The sequence below is a fragment of the Coffea arabica genome, chromosome 2c (genome assembly GCF_036785885.1).
Source record: "Coffea arabica cultivar ET-39 chromosome 2c, Coffea Arabica ET-39 HiFi, whole genome shotgun sequence".
NCBI classification, from domain to species: Eukaryota; Viridiplantae; Streptophyta; class Magnoliopsida; order Gentianales; family Rubiaceae; genus Coffea; species Coffea arabica.
The window spans coordinates 9,045,462-9,072,638 of NC_092312.1; the positions used below are offsets into that span (position 1 = coordinate 9,045,462).

At 37.1% G+C, this 27,177-nt stretch overlaps 3 protein-coding genes across 9 annotated transcripts; 1 reads left to right on the top strand and 2 right to left on the bottom strand.

Annotated features, from left to right (window-relative positions):
- Positions 1 to 163: 163 nt before the first annotated feature.
- LOC140035487 (monocopper oxidase-like protein SKS1) lies at positions 164 to 4,783 on the top strand. Its single transcript, XM_072076729.1, has 10 exons — positions 164 to 322; positions 462 to 571; positions 1,537 to 1,807; positions 1,931 to 2,057; positions 2,356 to 2,716; positions 3,232 to 3,603; positions 3,717 to 3,795; positions 3,887 to 4,064; positions 4,166 to 4,310; positions 4,445 to 4,783. Exons 1-10 carry the CDS (start codon positions 164 to 166, stop codon positions 4,479 to 4,481), a joined length of 1,839 nt encoding a protein of 612 aa, XP_071932830.1. The 3' UTR covers positions 4,482 to 4,783.
- Positions 4,784 to 6,360: 1,577 nt separating this feature from the next.
- LOC140035821 (zinc finger protein ZAT5-like) lies at positions 6,361 to 7,860 on the bottom strand. The gene has a single exon (XM_072077214.1). The coding sequence runs from the start codon at positions 7,619 to 7,621 to the stop codon at positions 6,500 to 6,502; it is 1,122 nt and encodes a 373-aa protein (XP_071933315.1). The 5' UTR covers positions 7,622 to 7,860; the 3' UTR covers positions 6,361 to 6,499.
- A 4,390-nt stretch (positions 7,861 to 12,250) lies between these two features.
- Positions 12,251 to 26,546, bottom strand: LOC113730756 (pullulanase 1, chloroplastic). Of its 7 annotated transcripts, none has more exons than XM_072074152.1 (28): positions 25,951 to 26,539; positions 25,449 to 25,650; positions 25,275 to 25,327; positions 25,019 to 25,127; positions 24,554 to 24,690; positions 24,235 to 24,434; positions 23,933 to 24,082; positions 23,611 to 23,671; positions 23,137 to 23,257; positions 22,813 to 22,903; positions 22,599 to 22,692; positions 22,379 to 22,474; positions 21,866 to 22,006; positions 21,448 to 21,498; positions 20,583 to 20,653; positions 20,256 to 20,348; positions 18,937 to 19,027; positions 18,728 to 18,799; positions 18,522 to 18,578; positions 17,013 to 17,081; positions 16,749 to 16,805; positions 16,589 to 16,663; positions 15,630 to 15,718; positions 14,432 to 14,509; positions 14,193 to 14,331; positions 13,118 to 13,227; positions 12,928 to 13,027; positions 12,251 to 12,498 (listed from the first exon to the last, which is right to left on the bottom strand). In XM_072074152.1, exons 1-28 carry the CDS (start codon positions 26,254 to 26,256, stop codon positions 12,388 to 12,390), a joined length of 3,024 nt encoding a protein of 1,007 aa, XP_071930253.1. In that variant the 5' UTR covers positions 26,257 to 26,539; the 3' UTR covers positions 12,251 to 12,387. The 7 variants fall into 7 exon arrangements, 4 of the variants coding, with proteins under 4 accessions (XP_071930253.1, XP_027111445.2, XP_071930255.1 ...); XM_027255644.2 differs by having other exon boundaries at positions 25,449 to 25,584; positions 25,951 to 26,538; XM_072074154.1 differs by having other exon boundaries at positions 25,449 to 25,661; positions 25,951 to 26,167.
- Positions 26,547 to 27,177: the final 631 nt, after the last annotated feature.

Here is a 27,177-nt window from a genome sequence, read left to right on the forward strand (position 1 = left end):
GTACCCATCAAAACCCACAACTCTATGAATGAAACCAACTCGACTTCTTTAGTTCTTTTTCCACTCCAACACATATAAATAAATCATAAGTGTGTGTTCCACCGGCCATAATAACCTTCCTCCCTGAAAGCCTAGTCTAGTTCAATTTTCCTCTGGAAAAAAAATGGCCAACTTGAGTGATGTTGCATGCAGAGTACTCCCTTGCAAGGTTTGGTTTTGGTGCATGTTCTTGGTGGTTATAGCGGGAGGGGAGGATATTTTCCTAGAGTGGCATGTTGCTCTTGATACAACAATTAAACCAATTATTTCAGTCAATAAGCCTGTAAGTAGTATATATATGCTCCAAATTAATTCCTCTTCTTTTTTTTGTTTGAACCTTTTGTGATTTCGATATAGTGGGCATATCATATGAATTATTATGATGATGAAGCATAGCATAAATATGTCATGTCTGCTTCTAGGTTATTACCATCAACGGCTTGTTTCCGGGACCTCTTCTGAATTCTACCACGAATGATATTGTTCATGTTAATGTTTTCAACCACTTGGACGAACCTTTGCTCATGACATGGTAAACGCTCCTCCTCTTATGCTCTACCCTGAATTTTTCGCTTCTTGTTTATGCTGCAAGATTTGCATGCCATGGCCAAGGCCGAGCTTGCATGCCATGGCCTCGGCCTCGGCCTCCTGTTTAGAAGGCAAACGCCTAATGCTCTACACAGTTCAACACAAACTAGTCTTCTACCATTTATTGCTTACTTATGTATGTATGGGTGGACGTCCCTTTAGATGCATCTAAATTACTCACTCTCTTTTTTTATAACTGACGTTTAAGGTTTTGCACACCAATTAAGAAAAGTTTTTCATTGTTTAAATCTATACACTACTTTCCTTTTGTACCCTCATTAATGGTCCAATTCACTCATATTTTCTCTCATTAGAGTATTAAATGGTGCTGTTTTACTAGGCCAAAAGCAAAGAGAGAAGTAATAATTAATAGGAGTAGTAATTAAGAGCCCTGTATTGGTAAAGAGAGATAAAAGGGTAAAATTGTGAAAAAATAATTAATGCTGCATGGGGAAAATATAACGACAGATAAAAGTACTTAAGAACAAATTTCTTAAACGTCAGTTATAAAAAAAGGGAGGGAGTAGATACGGAGAAATGTTACTTGCATCCCCCGTCCATCCATTTTTGTTAATCACATTCCTACTATCATTCTAATAATTTTGATTAGATTATATGATAAAACAAATGACCGAGTGCAAATAACAAAAAAAAAATGGAGTGCGAATAATACTTCTTCTGATCAGAGTGGATAAACAATCTATAACGAGTTGCACAACAAAACAAAAAACTTGTACTGTACTACTTTTTTTTTTAAACAAATTCAAGATTGCCATCATTGTCCCAAAATTTTTTTTTTCTGGAACTTGGACCGTTCTAGTGCTAGTAATAAAATTCAGTAATCAAAGACATGCGGTCCACGTAATTTTCTCAAACTCGGTGTATATATATAATTTTTTATGCATGCAGGAACGGCATTCAACAACGGCTGAATTCATGGCAAGATGGAGTTTCGGGGACCAACTGTCCAATACAGCCCGGACAAAATTGGACGTACGATTTCCAAATGAAGGATCAGATTGGCAGTTTCTTTTACTTCCCCTCAACGAATTTCCAAAAGGCCGCGGGAGGGTTTGGCCCAATTCGAATCAATAATCGCATTGTAATCAGGGTGCCATTTCCTAAACCCGAGGATGAGTTCGATCTTCTCATTGGCGATTGGTACAATCAAAGCTACAAGGTACTATTAAATGAATATCTCTTATTGTTGGTCTCATTCGTTACCCCATTTATTATGTGGTAGCCTCTTTTTTTTATTAGGAATTTACAAGTTTGTGTGTTCTTGGCACTTGCTGATGGGCAGGAGGTTAGATCCCAATTGGGCTCTTCGTCGGGCCAACATAATTCTCCCACTTGGATTCTTATCAACGGAAAAGGCCCTTTCGGCAATCCACTTACAGTAGCCCATGAATCGTTCACCGCCTCCCCAGGTGAGACCAATCAGAAGTCTTTGCAAATATTTTTTTTTCAGTCCATGTAACAAATTATTAGGAGGAACTTTTGTTTTCTGTCGATACCAAAACTTTTTTCTGTGGGTGTGCAGATTCTCAACCAATTTTGTAAATTTGTTGTAAAAAATTTCCCTGAAGTAATAGTTACTTTTTCAATACAAAGACTTCCAATTTCAAGTTTTTTGACATGGAAGTAACATTTTTGTTCGTTTGGAAATTCTTTTATGCATATATCTCGCTTTTAAACTTTATTTTTCACTTGATTTTTTTCCCCTAGGAAAAACATACCGATTTAGGATTTCGAATGTTGGCACAAAATTCAGCTTGAATTTCAGAATCCAGAATCATAAGCTGCTATTAGTGGAAACTGAAGGCTCTTACACCGACCAAATTCTGCTGGACTCTCTTGATGTGCACGTGGGCCAGTCTTACTCTGTTCTCGTCACGATGGACCAAAATGTTGCGGATTACTACATAGTGGCCAGCCCCAAATTGGTAGATGAGTCTAATCAGGCCTCGCTCGTGGCTGTTGGAGCTCTGCATTATAACGGCTCCAATACACCTCCAAATGGGCCCCTTCCAAAAGGTCTTGATCCCTTTGACATTTTGTCGTCCATGCACCAAGCAAAACAGATCAGGTAAAATTTTAGTATATTTTCTAAAATAAACCCAAATTTGCCAAAGACACCGTGTAAAGAGTAAATTGTATATGCAGAATCAGTGTGTATACTCTCATGATTGGATGGATGATGCACAAGCAAATTTTGTATTTCAAATTCAAATTTTGCACATATGTCATATATCTAATGGTGATGGTGTATACACTGACAACGTATATAAGATTAATTCTATCTATATTGTGTTTTCAGCTTCCTTTAATCTCTCTATTTAATGGACTTGACAGCTAACGTGTGTATGCGTAATGCATTGAATATATTCTATTTAACACATTGGATATATATATAATATATATTTATATTGGAAAATAAGTGGAAATTTCCGCTATAGCGGGGCAAAGAATATTGTGTTATCGCAAATATTTGACCCCAAAAAAAATAGAGTATTTTATTTCTGCTGCTTTTGAGTAATAGCAAGATTCAACCGAATATCATAAAAAAAGTATCGTACTTACACAATCAATTCATGTATATAGGTGGAATTTGACAGCAGGAGCTGCAAGGCCTAACAGTCAAGGCTCATTCAACATATCTAAAGCCACAATATCCCAAAACTTCAATCTTCATGGAGGACTAGCTGCAGAGTTTAATGGCATTCTTGGCTACACAGTAAATAATGTGTCATATCTCACTCCAGACACTCCTCTGAAACTAGCTGATTATGCTCTAAATGGTTCTGGTGTTTATTCTCTTGATAAATATCCTGCCAACTACACCTTTCCCCTCACTGTTAAGGGAACATTTGTGGTTAGTGGGATTCACAAAGCATATGCTGAAATTGTATTTGTCAATAATCATGAAGCAATAGACTCTTGGCACCTGGATGGATTTGGATTCTGGGCTGTTGGGTAAGATTTAGTAATTTTTTATCTGATTCATTCGTCATGATTATATATAGCTACAAAGCATGATTAGTTTATTTAAGTTACATTGTTGAAAGACCTCTTGTCCCGATCTCTAGGTATGGAAATGGAAGCTGGACTCCACAATCGCGTACTGAATATAACATTATCAATCCAGTAGTTCGTTCTACAGTTCAGGTGAGTTTTTCTTAAAAACACAAACAAAAACATCGTATTATTACACATCTCATAATATTATGAAAACTAATCAACTGGTGATTATGAGCAGGTATACCCTAAAGGATGGACATCAGTTTATGCGTATTTAGATAATCCAGGGATGTGGAACTTGAGGTCGCAGATTTTGGAATATTGGTATTTAGGACAAGAGCTCTATATTAGAGTGTATGACCCTGATCCCAATCCAGCAAAAGAACGGCCTCCCCCAGAAAATCTACTCTGTTGTGGTACAGTTTTCTTGAAACTTGCTACTTTTTCATCCATATGGTGGTTTCCTTGTCTCGCATAGCCAGTTGCATAACGATTTCCTTTGGTGGAATTTGAGCAGGGAAGGTGCGTACACTTCCATCTGTATTTTCTGTACCAGCTCCGCCACCCCTATCTTTCCAGTTGACACCACCAGCTCCAGAAAGGGATGGTGCAGCAACACCAAATCCACAGAAATCCGGCACAACAACTTTGCATATTCATCGGTAAAATTTTCGATATAGGCAATTTTACTATCCTAATACTTAAAATGAAATGCCGAAATTTGGCTTCATGAAAAATTGTAGATTAGCATTTTGATTTGATTATACTGATGTTCCTCTTTTTTTGACCTTGTCAGGCTTCTGTTGCTTGTTGGCCTTCTCATGGCTTTGTGAATGGAAGTTTCAGTAGCCCGTACATAGCAGCCACACCAAACGATTTTTGCTATTGAAGATATTTATTACTGAGGGGTTAAAAGATTTACCGCTGAATTGATATTGACATTTATGTCCCCGATAGATTTACCATTGAAGATTTACTACTTAGTGTCTAAACGATCTATGCGTTGATGAACATTGATGTTAAACTATATATTGGCTAATTTTGATATGAGCTTTGAAATTAGTGCTGATGTTACAATATTTTCTTTTATGGTTTTGCAAATTTATCAATCAAATTTTATTGCCAATGTCGATAATTATTCCTCTATGAAGATGTCTGTTTGAATTGTAAATTATTTGAGATATTTTTACTGTAGCACTTTTTGTAATGTGATGTATGTGAGATAAAAAGGTAATTGGGAAGATAAAAAAGTGCATTGAAAATTGTAATGATGATATAAGCAAATAAATTTTGGCTAATAATTCTCTATCCAAACAAACCCGTAAATATTGAAAATGTAAGATGTTGATATAAATATATATTTTTAGAATGGATGTTTTTTGTCAAAACATTTGTGATGCAAAGATGTGAAAAATAACTGACTACAATCTTTTAACATTAGAATTGGTAATAGCATATTGCTGATTTCTTGTACTTGTTGTGCTAATCATCATAGACTACTACATTAAACATTCTGAAGTCTCTTTTTTTTTTTTGTGGCTAAATTGGCAATTCAAAAATTCATGTTTAAATAAAGGGGCCGAACTTTGCGCAAGAAAGATGAGGGCCATTTTTAGATTCACAGGTGGTTTTTGTTTCATTGAAAACTAGACCAATTTGACAGTCTTTGGGTGGGTGAGTGGAGAAATTTTTTTGACCAATTTGAAAATCCTTGATGAATATAGAAAACAGAAAAACAGCAAAGAAAACAGAAAAACAGCCACAAACCAGGAACAGACATAACCTCGCAGTACAGCTCATTGTCTCAACACATGCCACCATAATGAAGCACCGATGCTTAACGTAATTAAGACTCCTCATCCTCTTTCATTTCATGTTGCTTAAAGATTGATTTGAACGCCTAATTACAACATGGTCTTGTAAGCATTGTCCGGTTGGAGGTGATCCAATGCTGTCCATGTCTCTTTATTATGTCAAGTGCCAAAAACAACAAAAACTGCATTTCTATAATGCCTCTCCAAACTTTCCTGTACATAAATTTGGTCCTAAAGATAACTAATTAGCTTAAACAATTTACTCATTATTCACCAGTCACATGTTCATTTTACGTCGTGTTTCATCAAAAATCCAAGTGCAATGTCTCGATTGTAAATCTGCGCGATGGTGGTGAAAGCCCTGAGCTAATTATTATAGTAGAATAGAACTTCAGGAATTGAAAGAATTGGAGACCATGCCACCCAAAAAAAAAAAAAGGAGACAAATATTGGGCAAGGGAAGTAAGTTGCAGGACTGCATTAGCCAAAACATTGTCATCAATGATAAGCCAGAACAGATTAATCTTGTGGTTGACACAATTTAAACATAAAGGAGGTGATGGTGACACCCTCCATGTCAATGTCTCTTCTCTGTTCCTTACTCCCCTTCTAACCTCTCTGTCTCAACTCAACTCTTAAGGGTCACAAAATTTGTTAAGTATTTTTTTTTACCTAAAAGGGCTAAAATCAGTTAGTACTTTGGAGCAGACATACCTCATTTGCTATGTATAGTAGGTACCTCAAGAAATTCCCAAATGGAAGGCATAGAAATTCGACAACAATTGCAGTCATGTAGTAATTATAAATTATTGACAGTCAGAGCACCACGAGTGTTACCAATGAAAAGTTTCAAAGAATTTCATTATCAATTTGTGCATTATTAGGATGCAAACGCTATTTAAAGAATTGATTGTTTGACAGTCTTAGGAGAGGGTAAGGAATGAAAGAATGAGTGTCGATTCACATCTTGCCCTTCTAAAGTATTTCGAGAAGATGGATGCAGTAAAAAAAATATGTACTGTATCAGTTGCACCTTATCAGTAGTGGCAACGGACTAATTTGGGGGTGGAGGATAAAACAAGGGCCGGTTTTGCTTCTGCTTCTGCTTCTTTTTCTTCTTCTTCTTCTTTTTGGTTCTGCTGTTGGTGTTGTTGGTATGGAATTTGTTGATGCTTTGATGCCAAACTAAACTTATTGGGGCCTTTATTATGATGATCATCTTCTGGAGCTGGAAGGTTGAGATCCAAAGACAAACCGTTGCTTGTCCTCTTATTAGCTTCAGCTTCATCAGAGTCTTGATCCGTGGTCTCCTCCGGACTTAATTGGCCTAGAGACAAGGTTGTGCTGGTCATAGCAGGTGCCCCGCGGTGGCGCCTCATGTGCCCTCCTAAGGCCTGTCCAGACGGAAACTCAGCGCCACAATGGGAACACTCATGGATCTTAGGAAAAGAAGCAGACTTGTACAAATTGCTATTGCTGGACGTTCCCCTGTTGTTATTGTTAATGAGTTCAAGAGAGAGCGGAGAAGAATTGTTGTAATTGGATTTATTCTTGCCGTTCTTGAATATTGTCTCCTCTTCGTCATCAGACATGTCAAAATATAATTTCTTTTCTTCGGCTGCCGCCATGTTCTTAGGCTTCTTGTGGCTTGCCCTGTGACCTCCAAGTGCCTGGAATGAAGGAAAAGTGCGGCCACAAGTCTTGCACTCGTAAACGTACATCCCAGCCTTGCCATTACCGGAGATAGGTGCCTCAATGTATCTCTTGCTGTTAAATTTCTCGGTTCCAAATTCCTGAGCTTGATCAAACTTGTTTATCGCTGGTGGTTCTTTAATGACATCGCCGCCCTGGGCTAAAAGGATAAGGCATTTGGCGGTGTACTCGTCTTCCTCGTTGCTAGCATGATCATCCGGGGGGCGGGCTTCTTCAGCTGATGAAGAGCTGGAATTGTTGTGATTGTTATTGTTACTGGTATTGTTGTTGACATTGTTGACGCAATTATCTCCATTGCTAACATATCCTCCCTCTCCGCTTGATGAATATTGTGCAGTGATGGTGAAGGGAATTGGAGATTGAGGCCTTTGGCGCTTGGTCCGTTTACCCTTTACGATGTGGGGAAGGTCTTGAGGACCTGCCACCTCCTCCACGGCCTCCACCATCACACGACCACCACGGCCACCGCCTCCTCCGTTGCCTCTGCCACCACCAAAACACCAAAGATACTTAGGGAGAGGGAGTCGAGGGAATGGAACGTGGGAGGGACAAAAATTTTAGAAACAGGCGGTTGAACGAAGCTTGACAAAAGAGTAGTGGTTGCATATTTATAACTAGCCAAGAAGAGAGGTTCTGGAGAGTTGGAGGAGTCAAAAAGACACCACATTAGGAGGAGGAGGAGATGGGATAGTAACTCTGGACTGGTGCCCCAAATATTTGCAAGAAAAGGTTTGTGTATGTGACAAACGAATGAAAAGGCCTATTTTTAGAAAGTGCACATCAAAAAAAAATAGTGAGGACGAGAGTAAAGTGGAATAGACTGGGAAGAGGGAACACACAAATCAGACGAGATGAGAACCCACAGGTGACTTTTGTAATGTTGTAACTGACAAATAAGGACTGTTAATGCTGAACTGCTGCTAACACAGCCAGAGTAAATACAGTTGGGGACCTTGTGGTTGTAATTACCAAGTCCGTTTCAATTTTCAAACACACTTTCCTCACATTTGCCAACTAGCTTTATTTGTTTAAGCTTGGTATGGTTAGTTACATTTTTTTCAAGCACCCCTTTTGTATCAAAGTGCTTTGATAGAAAACTGAAGTTTTATTTGAGTGAATGGAAGAATGGTTGTTCTCTTCTTATTTTTTTCTTCTCCTCAGCTCTTTAATTTTCCTGTTTTCTTAACATATTACCTATCACATGAAACGTAAAATCTATATCGTATTAGCATTAGTTTTAACACGTTGTCCAAAAAGGTATGCAGGCCATTTTCCTTCCTTCTAAAGTATATGATTATACATATATATGATATGATAAGTAAGACTAATGAACTCTTGTGACAACATTGTCGGATATTATTTGTATAGCGTTTAGTGTGATGAGAATACAAGGTTTGAACTCAAAACTTACTCTATAGTGCATCATGCCTCTCTTTTTTATTCCATATATTTTAATTTGGGAGTCGAGAAAAAGGGGGCATTTGGAGGTTCTATGAGAGAGAGAGAGAGGTATTTGTTCCACGAGGAGTTGTCAAGTTTCCTAGAATTAGTAAATCTTAAGGGGCAAATAAAGTGAGAATAGAGGCTTGGGCACAGCAAGAAAGAACCATTACTTTGGGGCAACGATACATTCCCTGTATAAGCGAACTACCGCTAGTGAAGTGGGAAGATGATTGGCGCGCAAGCCTGGAACTACGGAATCTGCGGCGGACCCTTGTGTAATTATACGCTTTTGCCTTTCCACCCCTCACATCTTTGATTAATTAGGATGCATCCCCATTTTCCAAATTTTTACGATACATGCTATCCCAATTTAAACAAATAAACTAGATGTCTGGGGCCCGCATGTAAATACTATTCTCATTTGTGTCAGCCATGTTTTTGTTTTTGTTTTTTTTTCCCAGTCATTGTTCAGTTTTTTGGAAAGAAAGAACAACACAATTTTAGTAACTTACATGATGTTAAGTCTTGGAAAAGATGATTATCAGGCAAAAAAAGAAAAAAAAAATTGAGAAATGTGGACTACCCTCTTATGCCTCTTCTCAGAAGAAGATTTTCTGAATCACCATTAGAAGTCAGGACTGCACAGCAGATCCCGAACCGTATTTCAGCAATATTTTCTTGGTTTTGCATTTGATATATAGCGGTAAGCTCGCCCACTTTTTCTTCCCAGGTAATGCTATTTTATTTTCCTTTTACCCTGGTAGCAGATCTTTAGGCATACTTCCTTGATGAAAAGGACAAAAACAAAATCCAAAGGTTTAACATAACATGTGATAGGGTTGCTTTGTAGATACTGCAAGAAGCTGGTCAACATTTTAGCTACACATGATTAATCCTCTTTGCTTGATATTTCTTCATTTTCTTTGATTATGTAAACTGATTCGAGCATTTTGATTAGTTTCTTGTCTTGGGACATCATTTTTATTACTGATATTCTTTTTAATTTTATTTTCTGGCACAGGAGGAGGAGGAGGAGGAGCAGCGGGGTGAGATTTAAGAAGCGGAAGAAGAAGGAAGGGACATGTTTAAACTCTAAAAATTTCTGCAGAAAAATCAGGGTCTTTTCAAGGAAACATGTAACCATCCGGTGTGAGATAAATATTATCTAGACAGAGGAAAAACAGTGAATAGGAAACATAGGTACAGCACGATAAAATGATAAATCTCACCACAGGTCAATAACGCTATCAATTACTTTCTTAGCCACTGTCAATTGATGGGAGACAAAATATTAATGAACAGCCAGGAGGAATAGGACACTACCTTAATGGCAACTAATTAATTTGATCAAAGATTAGATTATGTGTTTTTTTTTTTTTTTCAATTGACATCAACATATGGTGCCATTTCAATCCAAAGTGTATGCAAATCCACTTATCTTTCTGTCATCCCACAGAGACACGTAGTTTGGTTTGGGTTCCAACACTAATTTTTAGTATTGGCCTGCTTAACTTGTTGATAATAGAAGTCCACAGTACTTTTATCTTATTCAATATTTCTATCTACTTGCAGGTTCACCCTGGCATGGGTCGCAACTCCACGCATAATTGAGCCTAATGTAATCATAACTAATTACTTCTTTCAACACAGTAATTAAATACACGAAGGAAACTATCATCACCTACCAGTATGGTTGGTTGCAATGGTTCAATCATTGTCTGAAATGTCTATTTGTAGTACTTTGCAACTATAGTATTGTGCGTATCGCAATTCCGAGTTTATGTGCAGCATTTCTTTGAATCATGTGCTTAGTGCCATAGTTTACCCCAAATAACGTACTACTGAATCTACTAAGATGGAAAAAGATTACAAAAATTCATGTCGTGAGGAATCAATTGTCCCAAGAACAAAGGGAGCCTCTCTAAATCTAAATCAAAATGATGGTGTTAGAGCTCCTGGTTAATTGAATTGTTGCTGATGCATGCAAAGTGCAGATTTATCATCTCCACAAGGAAATGGCGGTGAGTTAGTGGGTTGCCAGTGTGGTGAGGAGAGTGTTGATAATTGAGCAGCCGATCAGAATCATCAGAAATGGACTGCGGGCAAGGTGTTGCCACGAGAAAGAGTGAAGGAATTATTAAGGATGTTGGTTGTGTGCTGCACGTAATATAGTAGTAGCAGCCCGGTAGGTCTTGGACAAGCAAGGCATCATCTCACGTCATGGGATCCTTTCCTTAATCCTCATCTCCACGACTAACCCAATTATTTATTTTGGCCAACGCTTGAAAGTGATTGTGTCCAGTTCCAGCTTGAGAGTAGTAGTGCGAGCGTACATATATGCAGCCTGCCTTCTAGTCTTTAAAAATTTAGAACTTAAAATACTGTGTAGTATTCACTTCACAGATCATCAATTAGAGAGAGAGAGAGAGAGGAGAAATTTTAGAGCAGACTCTTTTTTTTTTTTTGGGAGGGGTGGGCGCGGTTACATGATTAAGAGTAAGGTTAGAAAAGATCTTCTAAGGTTTTTCTACTATCGTGTTCAGGATTCGAATTCCGTACTTGACAGTTGCGGATAGAAAGGGTGTGGGAGAAGGGTTACATGATTAAGAGTAAGGTTAGAAAAGATCTTCTAAGGTTTTTCTACTATCGTGTTCAGGATTCGAATTCCATACTTGACAGTTGCGAATAGAAAGGGTGTGGGAGAAGGGACGGGGCAAAACCCAAAAAAAAAAAAAAAAAGAAAAGAAAAAGCTTGAGAGCAAGTGGAGATCAGACTGACTTGTTAGCTGCGAGTTGCAACCAAGGCAGATGCAACCGAATCATGGAATAATGGAAGCCACCCGGTTAAGATTATAGAATGTGCTTAGGGGAATCCATGGAGTTACGTTCACTCTTCAAGTCAACTACGATTACATTAATGCTTAAAGGAAGCACAATCAGTGAAATCTGTGAATAGATTGAAGTGGTGTGAATTTTAAACAGGTGTACTATTTGTGAAGGGGGGAAAAACAATACATATATATGCCTGTATTACGAAAGAAAATATAAGACAAACCAATTTAGATTCCAGAGTGGAGTTTCCGCTGTGAACTACAATCAGCCTCGTTATTTACACGAAAACAAACCAGAATGAAGTTGTCCAAATCCGTGTCGGACAAAACTAATTGAATTTTTCATTTTGAGGCCAAATAAGTTAAAGCCTCGTTATTCATATCATACCATTCATTACTTTGGCCAAATTACCATCAAGAACTCGAACAAAAGAGCATGACCGCCCCTACAGGTGCAATTGGGTTTTTCTGTCATTCTAATATCCCATCTCACTATCTATGTCTCTGCATTTCCCACTAGTTACAACAGCGCCACTAACTTATTTTCGTTTTTTGTTTAACACCACCAAAAAAAATCCATGTTACACAACCTAATAAAACCTTTTAATCACAGCTCATATTTTTCCTTATAAATTTTTCTTCTAATCTGCACATAAATGGGGTGTGGATTTCCCACTAGTTACAACAATAAGACTACAGTACTTAAATAGACTGTTTATTTCTTTTAAGGAAGCACTTGTATACCAACAATACCATCCATTACTATCATCAACTAGCAGAGTATTCCAGAGGCTAATGACCTTAACCCAAAAAGACTTTTCTTCTATTATGAGTATTTGAGTACACGAGCATTTGCATGGCAGGGAGGACGCGGCAAAGTAATCATGTTTATGTTTATATGAACCAAGCAACTATATACATTTTTAGAGGCAAAATAATCAGGCATCTCGAGACTCAACAAACACAGATGATGTTCTAGCAGGAACCGTGAAACAGCCCGAGGATGCTTCATATTTTGACTTCTTGACAATATCATCGCTTGACCTCAGCTGAATCATATGGTTGCATGACACAAAACATTGTCAGTAGGCACAGCAAAATCTCCGTGGACTCGAAGCTCAGAAGTTTGATAATCAATTAGTAATACCCTATTCATTTTCTACGACATTGGTCAACAATTCTGATTTGACACAAGGAAAACTGAAATGACCAGGAAAAGAAACTGGGACACATTTACAGCAGGACATTTGGAACATAGATGCCTTCATAGCCATATCAAAAAGAACTCATTTTTTGTTCAGAAGTAGTCAAATCGATTTTTTCCCATTAAAAAAGACATTAAGCCTGCTTTAAAATCTAATTAACCTGAATTCTCTATTCTAAACAAATATGTACATGTCGTCACGGAATTTCTAAATTGAAGCAACAGAAGAACAGGGAGACGACTCATTTGGATGTATCATGAACAGTAAACATACCTGCATTGGATGCAATTGAAGAGTTCTTGCCCGTAAAACAGGGCTACTAAACAAAACTTCAGTGGGGCAAGCATTGAAGATTACAACAACAAATGAGTAGCTGTTCAGAACGAAAAATGAACCACAATTATTGCATTAAGGCATAGAATAGTTGAAGAAAAAAAAATTCACAAACTTCATTCTTACGCACCATTCATCCATTTGGGTTAGCCCTGGAACCCCTTCATAACCATCTTCAATGCTCATTACTATGACACCAGGAATCCATGATGGACCAGTATTGTGAAACTTCACTCGCTCCTGTATGAAAGCACCACTTATGAGACCAAATCCTTTTTTGACCTTTTCTCATACAGTTAAATGAGAAGAAAATGGAAGGATGCTGAACAATAAATGTATTTCAGAAAGGATTTATAAGATAATCAAAAAATAATGGCAAGTAATTGCTTCCCATCTAACAAGATTGAGAGAGGGAATCAAGTTGCTCTTAGCAAGCAAGGCTAGAGCATAAGCCAAATTCTAAAAGTAATGAGTTTGCCACTCTTCTTGAGTGGCTTAGATATTTTAAGTGGAGATCACATTGTACTTTCAACATATTTATGGTGGTGGTGGGGGGGGGGGGGGGGGGGGGGGCTAACAAATAAAACTGATCAAATCAAGTAAATGATTAGACCTGACATGTAGATAAAACGAAAAAAGACATTGGAGAGGTTAGGAACCACCAAATGGCGCAAATATTTTGCTATAGCATAATTGACATTACCTGATTTAAAGTTAAGCTAGACAAAGGCAGACAGAGAGGGAGAAGGGAGGGAGAGATTGAAGAAAGATATTCTTCTGTCTAATTTCCTTTTGCTAAGGGAAAGGAGATGTCTTATACGAACCAGGGGGAAAACCTGCTACTAATGACAACAGACATGAGGTATCGACCATCCAAAAACAACATTAACGAGGAGAAAAATTTTGCTATGCTCAAAAGGAACTTATCAAATCATATTAGCCAAATATGGGATGACTGGAGCATTATTAGTTATTAAAACTGTGTCAACCATCAAGATTCAAGTTAACAAGAGTAGGACTATCAGTTTCTAACTGCTGGGTGCTACAATACGTCTCTAGGAAGTGTTGGCTTGCTAAACCAGACACAAGACTCAATCTGATGAATAATGCTTTTCTGCACACCCACATTCGTTCAAAAACTTATTGTCTCAAAGAACAGAACAATTATCAAAGGTAATTCTTCTTGAGCTGCATTTTCCTCTAACCTGGACAGCATTTGCTGTTCTCAAACGAAAGAGTGGTGAAGAGTATCTTATTTGTAAGAAAGTCAAAAAACTTTCAACAGCAGCAACAATCTCACTCTTATGCGGCTTGAAGTCTGGATCGGCAAGTCTTGGTTGAATCCTGAAACAGGACATGAGAAACAATTTTGAACAGCATTTTTATAGCAGATGTGAAACAATGAGAAATTTCCATGGACAGCTAAACTTAGCTGGATGCTTACAATGGCCAGTTCCTTTCATTTTTTTCTCTTGGAGGAAGACCAATGCCCCAGTTATTACTATTGTAGCTAAAATCTAACCTGAAAATAGCAGTAGAGAATCACTTTTTGCAGGAAAGATGCTGAAACCGAAAAACTCAAGTCAGGGGGGAAGAACTATGAGACTGCAGGTTATTTATACACATATTGATTGGTTGGTATTATTAGGGTTCCCAAAATAGAGAAATTGACTTGTGAAAAAATAGACTTTAAAGTCAGACGTCTTTCTTCTTCTTTATCCATATCTTCTACTCCTTGTACTACTGTCGTTCTTTTTCTTATCAAACTTCTCCCTCACCTTCCGCTCTTCTCCTTCTCCAAAATTTCTATGTCCACATACAAGAATAGAAGAATAGAGTAGTAGAGCAGCCACAAAAGCACACCATGTAAGCCGCACCTCCACCAGCATCTTTCACGCCCAATAATTCCCTCCACAACAACCACGACAACCATGATCAGTACTCAAACTACCACAGCAGAGGTGCCTTCTTTCATTTGCTTTGTCAACCACATCCCAGAAGCCTGCAATTGCCATGATAAAGATGTTAAGTAGAGTGCAGGCAGAATAATGTTGGTGTTGTTGGGTCAGGCTGTCCCTGACTGCCTTCAAATCCAAAATGCAGCAGCAACAAAAACAGAATCCCTACTCATCCTTGTCATCGTCATCAGGAGCAATAGAAATCCGCAGCAGAAGAAGATGGATAACTCAAATCAACAAACTGTGGAAGTGGAAGATTTAATAATAGAACTAGTACTACTAGTATTGCATGGGGCTTTTGCATCAATAGAATGGGGTTCCTGGTTGGAAGAACTGAAGAATACAGTTGATGAGGAGAGCAAATAGTGGAGAAGAAGAACAAGATAAAAACAAGTCCATTCCTAAGTAATCGACTTTAAATTCGACGCCAATAAGATCGACTATAAGGTCTATTTGTAAATCGAATTCTGTATTTTGGGAACCCAAATAAAGCCATAATATCTCTCCAATTTCCAATAAAAAGATCAAATTTCTGGCAAATAACTGATAGTAATAATGCCCTTTAGTTACGAGTTTATCGTCCAGAAGCCAGCCGTCACTTTGGCTTCATAGAGAATTAAATGGAAGAAACTGTCTTCAGATTGCTAAGTAACAAAAAGCAAAACAGAGAGCTTTGTGGTGAACCTGTTGAACCAATCACCAGAGTTATATGAATCACGGTCAAGTGATTTTGAGCGCAGCATTTCATCACCAGCATGGAAAAATGGTATGCCCTGTGAGATAAAGATAAATTTGCACTTGAACATCAATGATTCCACAACTGTATTATAGTCGAAGAATCTAGATTTCACATATGTCACTACCGTTTTTGCATTATGTCTTACTCACTAGTGGAACCACAAGAGAAAGGTGATTACACTTCCTAAGCCTCATAACTAGTTTTCCACTCCAATGGCTTGCAGAATACATAACCTAGATCCCAGATCACGCATAAGTAGCATGGAGTCATTATGAAAGGCACGCACATGAGGCAGCATAATGGTAAGAGCACGAGGACCTGGATGGAACAAGATAACTGTGCACCACTCATCCATTCAAATTCCTTGATTATGACAAGAAGGAAAAACTAGCCAATCTAGCCCACTTCTTTGGTTGGAGGTGTTATATTTCCACATCATTCAAGAGCTTCAATTAAAATATGAATACTTTACGAACATGCTCACCCATAGAAAACTAGCTTTCCACTTTAATGTTTAGCAAACAAAATTTGTCCTAACATGGTGAAAATGTAAAGATTTATATGGTGCATATGCGGCAACTGCAACTTAGGACCACATTCTTCCAGCTATGCGCAGTTCAGCAGTTCATATTGGCAGAATTCGCAGATATGCACAATATATCCTTGTAAACCTGGCTTTGCATGTGACATCATGCAGTGTGGCACAAAATTCTAAATGAAAGGCCAAAACATTGTTCTAACATACAAAACATTCATAAACTCAACAAAAAAAGAACATTAAACTTGAAATTTTGGTTGTTAGAGAAGCATTAAAATTCTTTATCATTAATTTTAAACCTAAAGATAACAAGTCCAAAAAATTAAGTTCCAAGAAAATGCAGATCATATAAATATCTGGTTCAACCTGTGATAGTGCCACCATGCTAGTTGCCAAATGGTTCATCCTGCACCTATCATCCAAAGAAATATCCTTTGGAGTCTATTAAAGCAAAGGACTAGAGTCAGATACTAAATGAAAATAACTTCCACGATCTGTACCTTTTCAAATCAAAGAAAGGATGTACCTTCAAACTCACGATGTCAAAAAGTGTCTCATTGTCGTGAGCAGAAACATAATTGATCTGAAAAATAAGACACTCAAGGTTTAGATTGGACAAGATAAGGGAATTTTAATGGTGGCCATCGCATGTATGCATTGCACACAGACATGTCCAGAAACATACTACACACAAACTCACAGAGACACAATGAGCAAAAATAAGAAACGAATATCTAATTTATAAGAGGATAGTCATCTGCTTCACTATAAGAGGCATTAGAAATCTTACTGTTTCGGTGGGCCATAATGCATATGCAACAGGAACCCCATCATGTGTTAAAACTTCAGATCCTTTAACCTGAGGTCAAAGGGAATTACCAACCTTAGCTACTACAGATGAAATGGACTTCAAGCAAATTTTGGATTAGCATACAAAACTTCATACTAAAAAGATAAAGGGGGAACAGAAAAAGCAAATCAATGTATTTTAGGTGTCAAGCATTTGACAATATCGTTAGTTCTGCTCTGCCAATAGTATATACAAAACATATGGATTTGAAAAGAATAATCAAATGCTAGTAGGCATTATCAGTTGGAATTGTCCTTTGCATCCATCACTGCAAACCTACAATCTCAATTTTTATCAGCTAAATAATCAAAACAGAGTACTCAATACTACACTTGGCTACAGCAAAGACCAAGAAAAAACAGAGAGATGACTTGTCTTGTGAGCATGGCAACATGTTCTACAGTCATTTATTATAATTTTCCAAGTCTTTAGGGGTCCCAACCACACTTAAAGCGGTAAGAGACTGAGGTAGGATTCAACACAACCTATGATTTTTTTAATATTTTTTTGCAAAAACAATTGCCTCAAATCAGAACCATGAATTACTTCATTAGCAAAGTATGTCGCAATAACTTTCAAGACAAATATGTCTGATCAATAGTATGTCTTGTTCAACCATCAAAATCAATATAGCCTGTGATCTAGGGGATTCCTAAACCAGAAAGTAAACAAATAAACACCAGAATCATCATGCAAATGTAACCCAGTAAACAATATATAACAAAATCCATTTTAACTGGTAGTACATAGATAATATTTTATGCAAGCATGCAAGGAATTCACACATGCTTGGGCTGGAAATATTTTTCTATTGCAGACCAAGTAGTTTACAATTGATGTAACATACTATAATTAATTCAAAATGCTATAACAGGTAGTGTTAAGTTACAAAACTATTTCCCTGATAATTCTGTCTGCCCTTATATATAAACTTGAAGTTTAGACGCTGTTCATCAACAATTTTCAACCCAGTTGAGTCTCCGTAGCTGTTAGATATGCATGCTATCACAAAACTAATTTTCCTTACTTCTTTCAGAATGCAGTCAGGTTGGAACTTTGGCATCTTTATAATAAAGTAAAAAAGGAGATGACAATGTTTCTAAAGATGTTTCTGTTCCTTGGGAACTGAAAGAGAATGACCGAGAATTGAGATTTAACTCTTTGCCTTTATTTCTGACAAATATCTGGCAGGAGATATCAAACTGCTCAAAAGTAGGTATACAGTGTGGGTTTATTTTGATCATGAATGTAAGAAAGAGAAATAAAATCCATTTACCATTTTCCCTATAGAAAAACAAAGTAAATCAAAACAAATACAGACAATATCACGTTTCCCTCTGGGACAAGTTAGGCTTGTAAAAACATGTCTATACATGAAAATAGTGCAAAATTCAAGATGTTGCACATTAAAGCCTCTTCCAAATTTGTCCATGGAAAGGTTAATATTACCTCTTGACCATCAAAAGTTGTCAGAACAAAGTCTCTTAAGTTTGCAGCCATTCCAACCTAAAAAGAAAGTTGTATAATCCTATTAGGGGAAACATGTATCGTTAAAAAGAATAGATCAAAACCAGGATCAGAAATGGGAAGCCAAGGATTCACACATAGCATACGCGTCAATAATCAGAAACAAGATATAGTCTTATCTATTTGACCTGTATGTGATCCTTTGACACAGCAAGCATAAGCTCTGCAGCAGATTTATCACCATGGTCATGACCATTTGGCTGAAAAAGAAGAAAGATTGGAGCAATAAATAACTCAAGCTACAAAAACAAATTTCATATCCAGAAATATTACAATCGGATTGCAATAATAACAACTCAAAACAACTGAAAACACAAAACAACAAAATTACAAATACCTCCAAAGAGAGACCAGTGACAAATCCCTGCTGAAGAGGATGGCCAAATGGAGATCCCCCAAGCATTGCATCTCGAATCCTATCATTAAAGCTGAATACGTAAAAGCAATTATTAGACTACATGCAGTGGCAGAGCTAGGAACCCGTGGTGGTGCAACGGTCAACTTCTCCGTAAATCATGCTTTTAGATTTATATAAGAAATATACGATGTACTTTGATTTAAAAAGCCAAATCCTTTTTTCCCATTAGAGTGTCGTTAATGTTTAATTTAGAATACATTCAAATTCTTTGTTAGAGGTAATCAATAAAAAATCTTTTTTTTGTTGGGGGGGGGGGGGGGAAGGGGTGTAAATGTAGAATAAGGAGAATACCCAAAACTTCAAAGGATAATCTACATAAAGAAAGGGATTTTCTTAAGTTTAAGGCAGGCAATATAACTAAAAGAAAGAAGTTGATAAAATTCCGGGGTTGCAAATATGGTGCAAACTTAAAAATCTTAAAAATTTCAAAACCATTGTATAATTTTATCAAATTTGAGGGGGTGGGGGCAACTGCCCACCCTCAATTCTATGTGGCTCCACCACTGACTACATGGATGCTTATATTGCAAAGCAGCTATTGCTTTGCTTATTTCTGGCATGCTGTAGATTCAGATAATATAATTTGTCTGGAAAACAGAGCTACTGATACTAAAACAGATAAATTTCCATAAGCAGGACTACTGATACTAAAACAGATAAATTTCCATAAGCAGGAAAACAGTAGGAAAAAACTGCAGGTCAAGAAATGGTAAGGAACAGAACAAAATTCGGAACCTAACATCAAAACTCAGAGCAAATGTCATTTCAAGAGCATTTACATTTATTTTGCGTTAACTAACTCTACTTAATATTCCAGAGATGCCGTCAGTTTATGTTGTTCCTCTTAGGAAAGAAAACCATGTTCACCTGGTAATATTCTCATAGCCAACTTTCAGCCAACAATAAGTTGGCCTCTGATGAAAAGTACAGTGACCAACAAACAAAACTGAAACAGAATGATAATCGCACCAAGTATCTCAAACAATAAGTTATAATTTTGAAAGACAATGGGTCATATTAGCGTCTGTTTCAAGATGAAGATATTTCCTCCAGAAATTCAAAAGTATTACAAAAATAATGCTCCCATCTGTCTTACCAAATTGAAACCAATGCGTTCAAACATATGCATCCATCTCAAAGTTCTAGGTTCATGCTTTTACATTAAGAAGAACTAGGATTTGGTTGCTATGGTAGAGGGACAAAGATTTGCTTGCCAGTAATGAGGAATTATGTAATACCTCCCAATTCCAGTTCCAGAAAGGTTAAACTGTGATGCATTTATCCCACGTCCATTTTTTGCAACTTCACCAAAGTCCCATCCTTCACCGTATCTACACATAAGAACATATAAAAAGCTCTTCATATGATAAAATAAATTTTTTAAATATATCTCCTTAAGAGTGCCATGGGTTCTGATTGTTCTGTTGAAGTACGTGTTAGATGATAAAGGACTTCAACCAACAATAATCACTAAGAAGAAAATGATTAGCAATTTCCAAACTAAAATAAAGGAGGTTACAGTCATTTATTTGCTGAAGGCCAAAATTACAAACAACAACTCTTACATGTAGATTTTTGAGCCATCAACTCCATTTTTCTCCATTGACAAACTCTGCAGCATGGACTTGGCCTTCACCTGCATGCAGTACCCATATTAGTAGAATGACTAAGGTACCTAGTCAAAGAATAAACTAGAAGTATCAAACACTTCTTGTTTCTTTTACATGATGCTTTATTTTCCATGCTTAATTGTCTCTCTCTTTCTTGCCTTTTGACATTTTAATTTCTTAAGTGATCTTGTTAAGAGCCCAACTGATGGAAGATCTATGAAGGATAAATTTTTAGTTAACAACAGTGCAAAGGCACTACTAGTTTGAAGAAAAAATGTGATGCAGGTCAAGATATTAGGATTCAACAATCAGAAATGAAATACCTTATAGATCTAAAAGACAAAAAATAAAGGTCGAACCCAACATAAGTTTCATCCCATTTTAAGCCAATACACTAACATATCCTAAAGCACTTGACAAACCTATTATTCCCTGAGATAGATAGATTTAACACCATGAATTGACTTCCTTTATAGGTACCAACTTATAGTAAGCAATGCAACATTTACAAAGAAAATGAAAAAAGTATATCCAAAGGCCGAAGACTCAGTGAACATTTAGGTGGGTTAGTCCAGCCATAAACTAAAACTAACCAATGTCCAACATTAGCTGTTGCGCTGTCATCAACATTGTAACTCAAACCAAAAGGAGATATTAGAAATGGCCCAAAATTACTGCATTAGTTATAAGTACTAGAACCACCTAACAAAGCAGTACAAAACAAGCATGAAACTAGAACTTCTAAGAGCAACTAACATAGAAGACAACAACAGTTCCTTTTTTTCGGTTCTCTGATAGAAACAATTTTAGAGCAACTTACCATAGAACGTTTCATTATATGACCCATCAGGTCAAAGCGGAATCCATCAACCTGCAAGATTCTGTGTTAATCAAGATAATCTATGAAATCCTTACAAGAATAATCTGAGAAAACACTCATAGATTTAGTCTTACCTTTTACTCCTTCCAAAACTGTTAAACTCAAAAATGCATCAGGTATGAAGATAACAAAGAAGGTCTAGTACTAGAGCTGACAGATACAAAATTCAAACAGTATACAGCTTAACATACAAAAAGCTTAAAACTGATATGATCATTTTAGCAACATAGGTCCCCACTGCTCTTTCAACGAAAACATCTAAGAAAAGTACAAAAAAGAAAGGGAAAAAAAGATTTTAGCCTTTCATAGGTTTCTATTCTACTCAAAGTGCAATAACAAGTACCACTCAGATGATTACCTTATAATGAACTGCCCAGCATAGGAGATCATCGAGAATCAAACGTTCAACCATGAAATGCTCACTTGCTGTATTGTTAGTGCAGGTGCTGTGCTCAATAAAACCATCAATATCACTTCGAAGATAGTAACCAGGTACAATCTGCAGATAACTTTTCAGTCATAATTCTTTTTTATCTATTTCTCTTTTTCTTTCTAATTGAGCTTTTGAGTTACTGGGCCAAGAGGGGACAAAAATGATTGCTTCAGTCCCAAAATGGATGTACACACTTTTAATCGAACTGTGCTTTTGACAACTTACAACTTATATTTAAGAGTTAAAGATTTTGCACAGAGTATCTTGAGATGGTTTTCCAATATATTTACAAAAAGCCTAAGTGATAAGCATAAGATTTGGATTCTGGAAAACACTTGTATGCCTAAAATACAAGACATGCACATTCACTAGGAGATGATAGGAGCACAAAGATAATCTAACAACTAGCAATACTACACTTAAGAATTAACTCACGACCTTGTCTAGAACAGAGTTCTTGTCAAAGGGCCCACTTGCATGCAAATGATTATAAACAACATCCAACACAACACGTAAGCCAACACGGTTTAGAGCCTGAAAACAAAATCATAAATTTGAAGAGTTTAGAACATACAACAAAATCTATTCCATCTCTTATCCGAACTATGGAAAAAATATGAAATTTTCAACTCTTGGTATGCAAAAGGAACCGTTCTACCTGGACCATTTTCCGAAACTCCAAAGTACGGCATGAGCCATTTGCATCACTTGCATAGCTTCCCTTAGGGACTCCCCAAAGAACAGGATTGTAACTTTTCCATGAAAATAAAAAATAAAAAAAAATCCACCAAAAAATTGTTAGAAATCTGCAAGAAAGGTGTAACAAAAATATCAGGTCTTAGTTGAATTCACATGCAAAGCCAGCATCTTACCCCCAATTGTACCCATCCTCATCTTGGATTGCAGTGATATGAGCCTGTTGCTGATCAGAGTCTGGTGGTAATGATTCAAGCAGCTGTCTATCTTCAAAAGTTTCATGCAATTCAGAAAAACACACAATATATGAGAAAGGGGAATAACTGCAACGAAAGAATGAGAATAACACATAAATGATATTTGACCTATCGATGGGTTTATAATTTAGCAAGTCCAATATGCAGCAGTAGATTCTAACAAACTTAGAATAGCATACTTACCCACAAAGGAGACAGCAATTTCTAAAAATTTATACAAATACAACAGAATACTATACTTACCCACATCCTTCCATTTATGTCTTTCATCATCAACACCACCAAAATGAAAGGTGGGCAACAGGTGCACGTGCGTGAGACCAGCACTAGCTAACCTCTTCATATGAAGCATACCTGCTGAGTCCTACCAAAAAAAAGGGGCTAGCGACTTCATTAACTGTCAGCCCCCGAAAAAATATTTTTTGCCATAAAATTGATACATGCCAATGTTTTACTGGTTCTAAGGCTTTTGTACATGTTTTCCTAATCAAATACCACAGAATATCAAATGGTATCTATTTGTCTTTTGGCTTCCACATAACAAATATGAAAATTATCTGAATCAATCAAAAGTATGTTATTCTACCTGGCAAGTAGTTAAAGAGTAAAAGATCAGACTCTGATAGACAAGGTTCATAATTTATGACAAGTATAGACATTTAAGTTGAGGAATTAGTAGGATATCTCCAAGGGATAGTTATTATGAAGCCAAACTACCTGAAGAGTAAAAGCTAGATAACCACCACGCAACTCTGGATGCACGGTGAAGTCATTGGCACTGCAGCAAAAGATTGAGAAAACAATCATTGAATAGCAGGAGAATTGCAGACAATACACAAGTGATCTTTTGCTGTGGTTCATGGCTTATGCTTTTCGGCGCCCGCCCAAGAAAGATAGGCAAGGTATTCACTTATTCTAAAACTGTTTAAAGTGTACTACTTCCCACAGTCCCCAGAAAATTGATACTACTAGACCTACTGCATCAATCAGGACCAATGCTAAGAGAGCTCAAAAACACATGTTTCAATTGAACCTTCACCTGAAATCTCTTATATGCAACTCATATATACTGATGTCAGCAAAAGAAAGAAGATGGGGTTTCTCATCTGCCAAGTTATCCCATCCTTCAGGTTTAAACAAATCAGAATCAAGATCAACTAGCAATGTCCGTTGACCATCAGCTGAAAGCCTATTCAAACAACAACAGTTATGTGAATAACAGTGCCTTGACAAGGTTGCAATAGCATGTGAAATAAAGCGATCCAAGAATGACAAATTATGCTTGATGAATAACACCTTATGTATTTCAAATAATAGTAAGCTAGAATAGAGATAGCATACCCTCTTGCATATGGGTCATTGACGATGCATTTTTCGATCTGCAAGGTGCTTGGATGGTATACAGAGACTTCATAAACATAATAGTAACCCTCCCAGTCTCTTGGCACCTTGGCACTCCAAACACCATTCTGCCCCTTGAGCTGGACAATTTCTGAGGGATCACTCAAAGACAGGTCCTTATATATGAATGCATGCACACCCTGTTTTGAGGCGTACAAAATAAAGAAGACAAGAACAAAGCCAACTGAGATTCAGACAAGAGACTGGAGCCAAAACAGTTCAGTGAAGATGACAGAATAACAAACAGAATAATATACACCTGTGCAGTAGGGGCCCACAGGTGAAGAGAGATAGTCTCACTTGAGAAAACAGCGCCCAGAGGTCCACAATAAGAGAATAAATCATCAAGGACACCAGGTAGCTGCAAACCAGTGGCACTGCTGCATTTTCCATCAGCTGAATGAGTTCAAAATTTGCAGAAATATCAGAGATCCTAAAACCACTGATCCCAAACGTGTGATGTACTATTGTAAGACACATAACAATTTGGAGATGTGACATAAGATGATTGAAAAGTTAAGAGTAGAAAAAAATACTGTACTCCTAGTAAATTTGGATATTGTTATTCATGTTCTGTCCTTTAAAAAACATAGTTTTGTTAAGTGATCAAAGAAGTCTATGGCAAGGAGATGCATAACTACAGATTTCTACCAACGAGGAGGCAATCTGATCCTAAACAAAGTAATCAAGATTGTGAGATAAGTCCATAATGTTGACTACTTACAGCTAAAGATGGCAACAGCCAGTTGGCATTTGAGTAGACTTTCCACATCTAAATCTGGAGGGAGGTTGAAAGCTTTATAATGTCGAATATGAGGAAATTTTTCGATCACCTGGAATTGGTGAATGCGAGTTACCAGAACATCATCAGCATACATGCATGCAAAGACTAGACTCCGACCACCATAAAATGTATCAGAATAACCTAACAGATGAAAGAAGTTCAAGTCATTCAACCAAGTGAACCAAATATATCTTACGCATTGTGGAAGCCCAATATCTCCTCCTTGGAGCTCAATTTTTGAATCATAACCTGTGTATATGGAAATATCAGAATCTTATGTAAACGCTTCATTAAATTGATTAATTAAGTCTAGAATCCTGAAAGCTAATCACCTACAAATACCAGGAGAAAGCATTTACAGAGTGCAGACCTTGAATGCCATTATCCGCAACAAATAAATCAGCAGTTACGCTGGCATACAAATAACACGGACCATTTCCAGCTTCCACATTCCAGGCAATAAGAGATTTACTGACCCAAAAAGCCCTCGAGTACAATAAGCTATCCTGCACCGTATAAAAGTCTATGCATTTAGGTAGCATGTTGAGCAGCCAGCCATGAACAACTTGAACCTTGAAAACACCTATTTTATATTAACATCAAGAATTTCATTCAAATTGAAATTTTGATGAAAATCAAATTCTTCATGCGGAAAGCAAATTTTAGGCAAATATACATGCTTCTGAAACTCGATATCGTACAATCCATGGCAACTCATGCAAAGATTGTACCAGTAGTATTAAGCTTGTTCCGATGTTTAAGATTGGGCAAAACGATAAACTAGCCTTAGTCTCCACTATCACATCCGACGACAATGAATAGCTAAAAAGAATCTGTATATTTGCATATATGTTAAAAAGATGAAGATAGACCTGGGGAAGAGGAGGAGATGATGAAGTGGTGGGGGCCTGAAGAGGCATTGCGCCTGAGGAGGAGGAGCAACAGCATAAACCAGTTGGCGTCAAACGTAATCCGGTAGGATAAATATTGGCGGCGACACCGAGTGGGTGGCGGGTTAAGTAACTCTGGTTGTTGGATTCTAGTGGTAGCACACAACTAGTGTTGAAATGGATATTCCGGATACGGTGGTGGAGCACCGAGCGAGATGAGGGTATCGGCGTTGAACATAGTAATGGCAGCAAAACCGGAATGGAAGAAGAAATTGTAACAACAGACATTTGAATATTGTCAGTTAATAAATAGTGATACTACTACTTCTACTTGAAAGGATGGAGAAGAGGCGGTTGTTAGATTCTGCCTTTTCGCTTTTCAGAATCTTTTCCATCGGAAGGATGAGTCCCCTGTCTCCCACCCGGTCTCTCTTTTAGCCTTTTAAATCCAGTCCCCCACTTCTTAGCTCCATGGCAGAGGATCGGGGTTTTGGCAATAGTTATCGCCGAAAATAAACTACTCAATAGTGGAACACTCATTTGGTCTCCTTCAGCTTAATAATTGATTGAATTTGGAATTTGGTTCCTTATTAGGATTATAAACGAGCCAAGTCGAGCCGAATGTCTAATGTTTGAATTTTGTTTGTTAGGATACTTGAATAAATTTTGCGTTCATTCGATAGTATTTGAACTCTCGTCTATGTTTATATTTGACTCGTTAAGAAATACAATACTAATTCTAAATTTTGTAAAATAACAATTAACCCATGTTCGTGAAGGAGCTCGTGTTCTTTTCGATTATTTATCAAGCCAAAATGCTTGTTTGAATTCGACTCATATAAAATTTCGAACTAGCCATTAGTGAACACAAACAAATCTAAAGGAGCCAAACAAAAACAAACGAGCAGCTCGATTTGTTTGTTTAACAACATTACTTTCGTTGCCCCGTCACACTACTTATCTCTCTTCTTTAGCTTTAAGATAATAGGCGCATCTTGCAACACAGGCGCTAATCACATAGGAAGTAAGAGGGAGAAGGATTATTTAATCCACATGATTATTTCGAAGTTAGAGACAAAATTGTCACATCAATTTATTAATTATAATCATAATTTTCGAATTCAAGATTGCTAAATGCATCTCAAGGATTTATACATTTAAGTGGATCTCAGCAATGGTTAATAATAGTTAATGGAACAATGTCACACT

Coding starts and splice junctions, on each gene's coding strand:
- LOC113730756 (XM_072074152.1), bottom strand. CDS start 26,256: ATGTCTGTTGTTACAATTTCTTCTTCCATTCCGGTTTTGCTGCCATTA. Junction 25,328..25,448: donor TGCGGATAATGGCATTCAAG/GTCTGCACTCTG, acceptor CCATATACACAG/GTTATGATTCAAAAATTGAG. Junction 20,654..21,447: donor ATATAATGAAACGTTCTATG/GTAAGTTGCTCT, acceptor TACTGCATGCAG/GTGAAGGCCAAGTCCATGCT.
- LOC140035487 (XM_072076729.1), top strand. CDS start 164: ATGGCCAACTTGAGTGATGTTGCATGCAGAGTACTCCCTTGCAAGGTT. Junction 572..1,536: donor GAACCTTTGCTCATGACATG/GTAAACGCTCCT, acceptor TTATGCATGCAG/GAACGGCATTCAACAACGGC. Junction 4,311..4,444: donor ACAACTTTGCATATTCATCG/GTAAAATTTTCG, acceptor TGACCTTGTCAG/GCTTCTGTTGCTTGTTGGCC.
- LOC140035821 (XM_072077214.1), bottom strand. CDS start 7,621: ATGGTGGAGGCCGTGGAGGAGGTGGCAGGTCCTCAAGACCTTCCCCAC.